The sequence below is a fragment of the Bos grunniens genome, chromosome 5 (genome assembly GCF_055505025.1).
Source record: "Bos grunniens cultivar Pamir isolate PY7600 chromosome 5, Bosgru_T2T1.0, whole genome shotgun sequence".
NCBI classification, from domain to species: Eukaryota; Metazoa; Chordata; class Mammalia; order Artiodactyla; family Bovidae; genus Bos; species Bos grunniens.
Window position 1 is genome coordinate 107,709,027 of NC_141169.1, and position 11,431 is coordinate 107,720,457.

Genomic DNA, 11,431 nt, shown 5'->3' on the forward strand with positions numbered 1-11,431 from the left:
AGAAGAGATACAGACACACAGGGGAGGGGGCCAGGTGGAGAAGGAAGCAGAGAGGTGGTGCTGCATCTATGAACCACAGCACAGCTGACAACCACCAGAAGCGAAGAAGAAGTCAGCAAACACAATCCCCTAAGAATCTCCGGCGGGAACCTCACCCTGCAGATGCCTGGATTTCAGAACATCTGGCCTCTGGAACCGGGAGACAATAAATTCCTGTTGCTGAAGCCACCAGTTTGTGGTATTTTGTTGCAACAGCCTGAACAATGAAATAAAATTACAAAGATAAATTAAAAAACAAAGTTCCTGTCCTGAAGTCTCTGCTATTTACTTCATCCCAAGAAAGAAGCTGGATGAACGTTCAGATTTAAGGATGATCAGACAATGGTCTTCAGTCCAACTTTCAAAAATGTATACGTTGTTACTCAAGAGTTTTTCCTGGCCCACTGGCAAGGATTTGGGGCTCAGGGGCATCGTGGAACAAGGACTGTCCTGGCCATAGGTCCCCGCCACCCATGGGGCACAGCAGTGAGAACCATAAAAACAGGAGAGGAAAGCCAGGGCTGGTGTCTTTTCTTGGACTTCTTCCCAATCCACCATTTGTGGTTTCTCCAGTTAATTTCTGCATTCTTTCTCTTCGTATTTATTTTGAGTATCTACTCTGGTCCTCCTGCTGCCTTCACAGCCCCATAGAGTGGAGAAGCCACAGGTCTCAGTGGCTAGAAAACCAGAGCTTGGGTTCCATCACTTCCTCTCTGTGGGATCTTGGGCAAGTCACACTAACTTTCTGTGCTTTGGTTTCTTCATCTGCCCCATGGGAATAGGATGGAACTCGTTGTGTTTATATATGGTGTACAGGATGGAGCCTGTGTAATATAGGATGGCATCTCTTACACGAGACAATAGATGCCAAAGCATTTGAAGTGTCATATGAAAGGGAGAGGTATCTTGTTATGCACAATTCCTAGATCTTATATAGGGTAACAACTAGTTTTTAGTATTCCGTATCAGCATACACCAGAAAATTAGTGCCAAGTATCAAAAGCAATCAATTAGAGTCTAAAGAAGGTAGAGACGGCATTGACTTAGGAGGAAACATGGTATTAACACCAACATTGAGGAACTCTGGTGTTGGAAAAATTTTCCTGCCTCTTAAATAACTTAAAGTTCCCATCCGGCTCTAAGAGTCTATGACTTTATGAAAAGGTATACGTTGAGCTATTTGCTTGTATAAAATTACGTTTTAAAAAGAGATCCTTACAGACTTCCCTGGTAGTCCAGTGGTTAAGAATCCACCTGCCAACACAGGGGACGTGGGTTCAATCCCTGGTCCGGGAAAATTCCATATGCTGCGGGGCAACTAAGCCCGTGCTCCACAACTACTGAGCCCACTCTCCAGAGCCCAGGAGCCACGACTACTGAAGCCTGCACGCTCTGGAGCGCGCGCACACATCTGCCACTGCAATGAGAAGCCCGCACACTGCAAAGAGCAGCCCTCTCCCACTGCAACCAGAGAAAGCCCTCGTGGAGCAACAAAGACCCAGTGCGGTCAAAAATAAAAATGAGTTAAAAAAAACAATCGTTACTTATGGGTCACCCGTTACAAATCTGGGGAAAGTTGAGATGCTTGACGGACTTCTAATAACAAAATAGAAAAGCCTTTTGGTGTGTGAAACATCCAACCGTCTGGGTACCCCTGGAGGGGTATATCTTCTCAACCCCACCTCTCCTGGCTAGTCCAGAATTTCAGAGGAAAGGGTTGGCATCACTCAGAACAGAGTTTAGTACAGAGGGTGACAGCCCTCGTGCAGTCCCAAACGCAAAAGCAACCAGACAGTCTTTAATCTCCTTTTAGAACAGAACAAACCAAAGTGACTCCCATGGCAATGAAGAGGTGGAGCTCAGACCTAAGAACTTCCTGACTGAAAATGCACAAGGAATTTGGTGAAGCTGCCTTCTCTGAAGCTCTGTAACTAACAACCAAGGGGCCAACTGCATCGTGGGTGCAGAAAGTGGGCTCGGGATGGTCCTTGCTGCCCGAGCTTCCTCTCCTCTGGCCAAGCCCATGCACGACTGGACAGCAATGCCTGCCCATCACACAACACCACCATCCACTTCCAGTTACCTTGGCAGCTCACATCTCGCAACGCTGCCCGTTCTTCCCCTGCTGGCACAGGAGAAGCCAAGGTGTAAATGCTGTTTTTACAGATTTTTTGCATGTTCCACGCTGGAATGTGATAATCACTTCACATCGCAGTTAGCACAGAGGAGGAAATGAAAACCGCTCCTGAATCAGAGACGGGAGTGTGGTTTCACCCTCTCTGACAGCCAAAAGCCAATGGAGGACTCCCCCAAGAGCCAAATTTCCCAGGAGGAAAACAAAACAAAACAAAACAAACGTGGCTATCTTCTTAATTCTCCTGAGTTCAGTTCAGGACTGAAATCCATGTTTGCAGAGGGAGGAGAAATGCGTGCAGACCATGGTTTTGGGGACCATTTCAGCTGGAGAAACAAGGGCAGGGTGAGTCCATCCTGCTGGCACTTTCCCGGCGAGGCTCCTAAAAGCTGATGGCTTGATGGTGATTGCGAAGGTCTCTGGAGCTCACAAGGCTCTAAACCCTTTGCACGAATTAATTCATTCAATCATCGCAACAGCTTTACGAGGCCCAGAGAGGTTAGGGGCACCTTGTTCATCATAACAACACATCTACTGAGTTCCGAGTAAAAGCCAGGCGGTCTGGCTCCAGAGCCCCACACTCGTTAGAAAGAGACACCATGTGGACCTCAGAGAAGTGGGCCTGGGTCTTGCCAATTCTTGTCCTCTTCCTCCTCCTCCTCTCTCACTTTTGTGCTATAGGACCACACACTTAAGTGAGAAACCCTGAGAAGAGGGATCCATCGGCCAAAACCACCAACAGGCACCATGTCAGAATACAGCCCCAGTCTCCCCGTAACTCACAGGAGCAGCGCCCACTGGCGCCCCAACCCGGGTCTTATTGTAGTTTTCCCAACCCATAAATATTCTCTCTCTCCTTGGACCAGGAAGTCAAGATGACATTCAAAAACCAGTCTCCAAAATGACTCCTTTGCTAAAACTGTTTTCACACCCATGGAGGCTTCCCTTTGAGGTGCTGAAACCCCAGTCAGGGAGGTGGGCACCATAAATAATGCATCAGGCTTTCACTGAGAGCCGGTAAAGCAAGCAGCAGCTCCAAAGCGTCCACCATCGCCCACGGCTCCTAATTGGGCATTGTGATTAATCCATTTATTTGCTATTCAGACGAACACCCCATAGGAAGAGTCAGTCATTACCAACTATTAAGTAGGAACACGGGTAACCAAAATGTACCCGGGCTTGGAGCTTTGCAGCACCTAATTCCCAGAATCTCCTCTCATTTTATGTTTTCCGGATCCACAAGAATCTAAGCACAAGAGTGGGAGATAGGAGGCCCAGTTTGCAGAAAGTGATTAAGACCCAGAAGGCTCACGAATTTGTTCATATTCCTATGAATCAGTCAACATTTGTCAATGATTTTAATTTACTCTGCGTCAGGCCCAGTGTCAGAACAGGGTAGACCTGCTCCCCACCACCCCGAAAGTTCTTTATCCAACTAGAGAAACAGATATATAAAAATGCAATTACCTTATAACAGGGAAAGTGAGAGATAGGTGTTAGGAGCACAGAAGAAGGAGAGGAACACTCCATCTCCATAGGGATGGAGGATATATGGAAGAGCTATTTAAATGGAAGGCTGCTCAGAGGAAGTGACCTTTGTATTGAGTCCTTCAGGTTGAGGAAGATTCGCCCCCCTCCCCAGAGAAAGAGGGGGAAAGAGCAGCCCAGGTAGAGGAACCAGGATGTGCAAAGGCATTCAGGCATGAAGTCGGTGTTTGCAGAGAACTGCATGGGGCAGATACGGAAGGGTTAAGGACATCAAGTTTTATCCTGTGTCCTAAAGGGAACAGGGTGACATGGTAAGTTTTGACAGCCACGTGTGCTCTTGAGCAGGTCTGTGCTTCTGAAAGCCCATTGAGCAGTGATGAAGAGGCTGGACTAGAGAAGAGGACAACGGGAAAGGGCCTCCTGCCTGAGTGAGGGTGGCAGCCTCGCGAGTGCGGGGTGCTGAAAAAGAGACTCCGATGGGCCCACTAGGAGGTTCTGAAGGCATGTGTGGAGCAGGGGAGAGGGAGAAGAGGCTGCCAGGAGGGGATGAGTGGGCGTTGATGCCCTCAGCTGAGGAGGAGAAGTGCACCTGAAGGAGGGAGCTGGAGAAAGTGGCAACAACGTTGGCCATGCCCCCCCACCCCACCCCCCACCCCCCGCCACAAGCTGCACCCAGGATGCCCTAGGCCCAGCTCCAAACCTGTCTGGTCCAGGGAGGCTCTGCTCACAGATAGTTTTATTCCCCACTCTCCTTCCTGCATAGAGATTAGAATATCTCTCCCTACCTTTACTTTGTGAGTGATCACTTGCTCCCTGTTCTCCTTGCCTGTCCCAAAACAGCATCTCTTCCTTCCCAAACATCCTCTCTCCCCATCTTCTTGCCTGCTCCCATCCACACATGGCATCGTTTTAGAAGTAGCCATGTAGGGACTTCCCTGGTGGTCCAGGGGTTCAGACTCTGCACTTCCACTGGCTGGGGGGTGGGGGAGTGCAGGTTTGATCCCTGGTTGGGGAACTAAGATCTGTATGCTGCATGGTGCAGTAGAAAAAAAGAATCAAGGTAGCAGTATAGGGCAAAGGGCAATGAGTTAGAAGTGGGGGCAGTCTGTGCTCCAAGGCTGTCCTAGCCGGTCAGGTAATATTTAGAACTTGCTGGACCTCTCTGCCTCAACATCCTCATCTGTAAAATGGGGCTACACAATGAATTCTAACCTTCTCTTATCTCACAGGATTATGGTGAGGATAAAGTGAGATAAAGTGCTTGCAAACCACGCCAACAAAAGTCAGGAAAATGTGCTACCGAATGATCTGGATCAGCCGGCACTCCTGTCCACCAAACTGTGAGTTCCATGAGGGCAGTGGCCTAGTGTCTTTATCTTTGAACCTCGGGAACCTAATTATTCCTGGCACAGAGTCAGTATTTGATAAAGATATGCTGAATTGAGAACAAGGAGAGCTACCACCATAGACACACACACACACCCCGAGGCATCCTTGCTTCTCTCTCACCATAAATGCAGGCAAACCCACAGCACCCCACTTTTGGAAGTACTGCTCTAGTCCTGGCTCATTCCAAAAACAGGCAGTTCCTGGAAGAAAACCAAGCGATTGTCACGCTGCCTGGATGCCTCCACCGGGGCACGTTGGCCCAAGTCTGAATTCCTCCCTTTCTTGGGGAAGCTGCGAGGAACTGAACCCCAGACTCACTCCCCGCCCCGGGAGCCCCAGCTGGATCTGCCCCTCCCCCTGTGTGCCAGGCGTGCGACGTGGGTTGGTTTTTTTTTTTTTTTTTTTTTTCCCTCGCAGGAGCTCGCCACCTCTACTGCTGTTTTCATTGATGCCTTGAGCAGAGCTGGCATGTGCAACCGCCGAGAAGGGGGAGCGTTGGAGCTGCGGGGGAAGCAAGTAAAAATAGCCTGGCGCGCGCACACGCCGCGCTCTGCCTGCTCCGGACGCCTTGAACCTTGGCGGAGGTGTGGAGCTCACAACAAGCTCACTGCGGACGCTGGCCCGGGGTCTGCGCCCGCATCTCGCGGGCAACAACAAGAGTGCGGGGGCCAGAGACCCGTGAAAACTTTTTTTTTTTTTTTTTTGGCGGTGGGCCGGGAGAAGCTGTTCTTTGCTGCCCGCGCTCCAGCCACATGGCTGCAGGGACTGCTACGTGCCCGCTGGGCCAACGGATTACAGAAGTGCGGCCTTGACTCGGAGCTATTTTTAGAAATCACTTCTGCGGGTGGGCGATCACAGCGAGGAGGGCGAGGGGTTCCGTACAGGCGAGCTCTCTGCCTAGCGCTACACAGCTTCCTAAATGCCCTCTCACCGGTGGGGCACCGGGAGGGGCCCCGCACACGCTGGCTCTGCCCTAACTCAAGGAGACACAGTAGCTCCTGGACGCCCCGCTGCTCTATCCCGGAGCATTTTTTTGTTTCGAAATCGACAGGATGTGTGCTGCTTCTAGTTTCTCGGAGAACGGGGATTTTAAAAAGCTTTGCTGCCTCCGCGGTGGGGTAGAGGGTTAGCTGCAGTTCAGACCTGGAGGGAAGACGGTTGGGAAGGGTCTCTGCCGCTTTGGGCATCCCACGGACGGAGGGACAATCCCCGCGCGCCACACCTCCGTCCCCGCCCCACGCTGCATATGGGCAACCATCTGTGAAAGGCACGGCAGCCCCACCAGACACCAGGCTATTAATAGAGTCCGGGAGTTTGTTCTCTGTCTTTTTCCTGCCACCGAGTAAGGGATGATCTACACACACACACACACACACACACACACACACACCCCACTCCGCCCCCGCCCCGGCGCACCGTTCCTCCAGGAAGGTAAGGGGGCTGCCCACGCGGATCCCCTGCATGACTACAGGTGCCCGGAGCCTACGGGCTGAGCCAGGGGTCATGACAGCAGAGTCAAAATGAGGACAGGAAGCCCAGCCTCTGGTCGGTCTCGGGACGCTGGGCTCTTGGCGGCTCCGAGCCAACTCGAGAGTCGAGAAAGGGCAGCTGCCGGGCTGCCGGAGACTGGGGGCCAGAGCGCAATTTGCGGAGGTCCCACTACCTCCTCCTCCAAGCTGCTGTGGCGCGGCGCGCAGCCCCCACAGCGCGCGCGGGCTCGGCTGCGGCAGGCGCGGGCGCTGTCCGCGGTCCTGAAGGTGGCCGCGGCCCGAGCTCCCTCCCCGGGTTAGCACCCCCGAGGCGGCTCTAGGTCCCGGGTTGCGGACCTCTCCCCCGCCCCGGTCTGGGCGCCAGGGTCTGTCGGCGGTGCCCCTGCCCTACCCCGGCGCGGCGCGGCACTCCCGAGGCCCGAAGCTCTCCGCGGTGCGGCGGGGACCGAGAGCGCGAGCTTGAAGGGTGACGGCCCGGAGGGACGGTCCAGGCCCTGCAGGGAAACGACCTGGCCCCTGGGTCGCCCATCCAGGCTCAGCACAGTCCGCCACTTTGGAGCCCTAACGGAGCCCAGAGGAGAGGGCAGGGGAGCGCGGCCGCCCAGGGCTTGGGACTCTGGGTTGGGGGTGGGGGGTGGCGAGGCGGGCGCGAGCGAGCAGCGGGTGGAAGGAGAGGAAGCTGGGGTAAGAGCGACTCTTTTGCATTTTTCAAGAGGGAGGGGTCCTGAGACAGGCACCGTCTTTCCCCCACCCAGCACACACACACACACCACGCACACACACACAGACGCGCAAGCGGCCGGCTGGAGCAAGCGGGATGGAGCTGAGAAAGTTTGGCACCGGGACCGGCGCGGCGCGCGCTGGGGTCCGGGCGGCCGCGGGGTAGCCCGGCGGCCGCGGGGTGGCCGGGCCGGCCTCTGGCCTCCTTACCTCGGTGCTCTCGGCCGCGTTCTCCGCCATCTTCCTCCTTAGGAGCAAGCAGCGGGAGGAATGTTTCATGCCCATAAGAGCCAGCGAGGGTTTGGTGGCACAGTGATGGGAGAAAGAGAGAGCGGGTGTCGCTTTAAAAGAGAGAGAGAAAGAGAGAGAATGGGAGGGAAAAAAAAAAAAAAAAAAGCCCAACCCAGCCCCTCTGCCGGAGCGTCGGCCGGTACCATCAACGGCGGTAGGGTCTTCCCTGCCGAGTCCACTTTGTTTTATTCTCCTCGGAGTCCAGTCCTTCGCACAGATCCGAGCGGCTCAGGCGCCCGCGACCCCCTCCCCGCCCCTCTCCGGCCGCGCTGCGGGCCCGGCAGGCGGGAGGCAGCCCCCGAAGGCTCCGCGGCGGCGGCGGCGGCGCCTCGCCGGCTGCTCTACTCGCAAAGTCCGGCCGGCCGAGGCAGCCGGCAACTCCTCTCAACTTCTGCCGATCGGCGGGCGAAGCCACACGCTCCCTGCGCGTCCCTCCCGGGGGCTGAGCCGGTGAGTGGGGGCGGGGAGGAGGCTGGGCCGGGCGGGCGGTGGCTGGGCGCAGACCGAGGGCTCCCGCGCCCTGGGGCCGCCCCCTCGGCTGGGCTCCGGGGGTCTCTGGGCCGCCTCCGCTGCCCGTAGCCGTAGACAACTTGCAGGGGGGTGGGGTGGAGGGGAGCCAGGGCTGCGTGGACGCGGCTGGGCCACGCTCGAGGCTCGGAGAAGGCAGGCGCGCCGGAGCTGGGCGCTAGCAGGTCCTCAGCCCCGGTGTGCGTCCTCCCCGCCCCCCAGGACTGGCGCTGGGCAAGGCTGGGCCACGGTCACTTCGCTCCGACCCCACCCCATCCCACCCCCTCTCCTGCTCCGCTGCCAATTCCTGGATGCTTCCTCGGCGTTTGGGGTTTCGGGAGCAAAAGGGTGGCTGTCTGGGTGAGGGAGGGTCCTTAACTCCTTCAACTCTAGGGCCAAGTGTGGCATCACCATCCTTTTTTTCTCCCACTCTGCCTCTCCTAGGGCTTGGGGCTCCCAGCCTCGCTGGGAAGGTGGGGCAAAGGTTCAGCCAGAAGTGGCTTGGAAAAGAGGGTGGGAGGAAGTCAAGTGGGTGACCTGCAGCCGACCTCTCCCTCCCCCAACCTCAGTCTTCCCTGGCAGTCCCCTGCCCACACATCTCTCTTCTCCCTCCTCACCCCTCCCCCAGCATCACCAGATTTTGAAGTCCCTTTTATGGGAGAGAAGGAGGATGTCACGTACCCATTAGGATTCTCTTGGTCCTTTTTTAAGGGAGTTTGGGCGGTAGCAGGGGGTGTGAATTTTTATACAATGCATTCCTGTCTTCACTTGGAGAGCTTCTTTTTCTCTTAGTGGCCATCTGTCAGGCTGGTGGGAAACAAAGCTGGGCTTGGGGCAGGGGGCGGGGGTGGGGGGTGGGGGGAGGCATTCTGTCTCCAATTACAACAGGCCAACTTGGTTCTGACTCCTTCAAAGACAGCTGCACTTTTAAAGCTTTCACTTCACGAGTCGAGGGCAGGGACCCAAAAGGGGCTCCTTGGTCCTCCTGGTGCTCTGCACTTCATCCCCATGCTGACCCAGGGAGAGCAGTCCTGCATGCATGCCCTGGTTGTTTTTTAACATCACCTTTGACAGCCTGATTGTCCTCAACTAACCCCAGCGTCCATTGAAGAAATGGGCCAGAAACTAAAGAGGTTTCCATCACCTGGTCCTGCGGGGAAAGAGGATGCCTTGCAGTAAGTGCAGGAGGGAGAGGATGGAGAGTGAGCGAGCAAGACGGTTGAGTTCCCAGTGATTCTGTGTGTATGTGTGTTTAATTGAGGAAGGAGTAAATTTAAACGAATGACCTTAACCTCCTTAACCCTGTCCTTTCTCAGCCCACAGACCTGGGTAAGTGACCAGAGTCTTTGGTGACACTGGTCATTCTCCTCCCCTTTCACATCCTGCCAATGTGCCAAAGGTTGGGGGTGGGGGTGGGAGGGTAAATGAGCTGAATTTAAAGAATGACCTTTACCCTCTGGAACCCTGTTTTCTCTAAGCATCTTTCTCAGAGACAAAAGATCTCTCGAGACATATGATCTTCCGCTGGGAGAGGCTCAGCACTTGTAAGATCAACGGAAACCAGAAAGGATCTTCCCACTTCAGTCCTATCCTGTCATTTTTTCGGGCAAGGACCCTGTGATCCTTCAGCTGGCTGACGGAGCATCTGAGATGAGCTCCCCAGCCCTTGGCTTCCAGTCCATTATTCTTCCCTCACCCCAGCCCATGCCACCCCACACTGCTGCAGCCTGTGCAGGGCATCCATTCTGTGACTAACCGGGGCGGGGAGGGAGGTTCAGACAAGCTCCCACCAAAATAGGCTGCTGCCTGTGCGTGATTATGTTGCTATGAGAACCTCAGTGGGTGTGTTTCCTCTGTTCTCTGTTGAAATCTCTCGCTTGGCTTCTCCCCAGGCACGGCTCCCCTCAGAATGGGGAGCAGAGAGGCTGAGATGGGAGAGCTGTATTCTCATGGCAAAGAGTGTTCTAGGCCAACACATCCAACCCTGAGCCAGCCTGGGGTGGTGCCTCAGTTGCCAAGGCCCCCAGGGTGGCTCCAGAGTGGCTGGAGGACCACACTGGGCTGTCTGAAAGTGGATGCTCCTGTCCTCTGCAGAGCCATCTTGGAGCAGAGAGCAGTGGCCCCTTCTACGCTCCCACCTCATTAATCACTACTTTAAAAGACTAAGTTTGGGGGTGAATTGCTACACAGCAAAAGATGACCTGAATACTCATCTCCTGAGTTGTGAAAAGTCATAATGTATTTAAAGTGCCCAGCACACAGTAGGCATTTTGTGGTACCATTTTTCTCACCATCCCCACTGTTCACAAGGATTTCGGTCTTTCTCCATATCTTTTGCACAAGTATGTTGGCATACTCCTTTGCAGGATTAATGTAGTCATTCCACCAAGAACTTACTGGGCAGCGCTTTTATACCTAGCCCATGAGCAGGCACTGGGCTTTAGCAATAGGCAAAGACACTGGAATGACCATTGAGGAGGTCCAATCACCTTGGATGCGCGTGCATGTGTTCAGTCGCTAAGTTGTATCTGACTCTTTGCAAGTCTGACTGTAGCCCGAAAGGATCCTCTGTCCTTGGGATTTCCCAGGCAAGAATACTGAATGGGTTGCCATTTCCTCTTCCAGGGGAACTTCTCAACCCAGGGATCAAACCCACATCTCCTGCGGGTTCTTTACCACTGAGCCAACTGAGAAGCCCTTAATCACCTTGGATGTTTTGAAATATACAGAACTTTTATAGAAGAGCTTTCTTTGGAAAGGACTCTGGTGGGAGGCAAGAGGGCCTATGACCGGGGGTACAGGGGAGCTATCCAGGGTGTGAGTTAAATGTGTGGTCTGTAAAGTAAGTCCTACCTGGTAAAGAAATCCCAAAGACTAATTTTGCTGTTGTCATTTTTCTTACACCAGGTCTGCAATGCAACAAAATGGATTGAATAGTACAAGTGAAATGCTTAGAACATGCCTGGCTCATGGTAAGAACACGGACACTGCACTCACATTTCAAGGCCCTGAGCTGGGGGCTCTGAGTTCAACTCAATCAAGCCCTTCTCACGTGCTGGAGATTCTCCCAGACGTAATGTGTCCTCATGAAGTTCTTTCGACAACTCTGTGAAGTTGATATACTGTCGCTGTCTCCACATCATAACAGATGACACAAAAACACAAGAGAACAGCCCACGTGGTGGAGTGGGCTTGCGAGTCCAGGATGCCAGCATGATCTTCCAGAGGTCACCCAGGGTTCCAGGGACAGGGGGTGGGTCCCAACCTTGCTGAGAATCATCCAGAGAGTTTTAGAAACACCATGCTCTGGTTCTACCCCCAGAAACTAAGACTTAGTGAAGAAGAAACTAGTACCTGGATCTTTTTTTTTAAG

General features: G+C 54.0%; 1 protein-coding gene and 1 long non-coding RNA gene across 3 annotated transcripts in view; one reads left to right on the forward strand and one right to left on the reverse strand.

Moving 5' to 3' along the window:
• The window catches only part of PRMT8 (protein arginine methyltransferase 8), a 70,852-nt gene extending 63,197 nt beyond the window's left edge, over positions 1-7,655 (reverse strand). The window contains exon 1 of one of the 2 annotated variants that reach the window (XM_086402388.1): positions 7,471-7,655. In XM_086402388.1, coding sequence (XP_086258514.1) covers positions 7,471-7,545 — 75 coding nt within the window. In that variant the 5' untranslated portion in view covers positions 7,546-7,655. The remainder of the gene's footprint in view (positions 1-7,470) is intronic. The other variant, XM_086402386.1, reaches the window with a different exon arrangement.
• A 208-nt stretch (positions 7,656-7,863) lies between these two features.
• LOC147372953 (uncharacterized) lies at positions 7,864-11,195 on the forward strand. The gene is made up of 2 exons (XR_015164401.1): positions 7,864-8,001; positions 10,966-11,195. It is a non-coding gene; the product is annotated as an uncharacterized LOC147372953 (long non-coding RNA).
• The last annotated feature ends 236 nt before the right edge of the window (positions 11,196-11,431 follow it).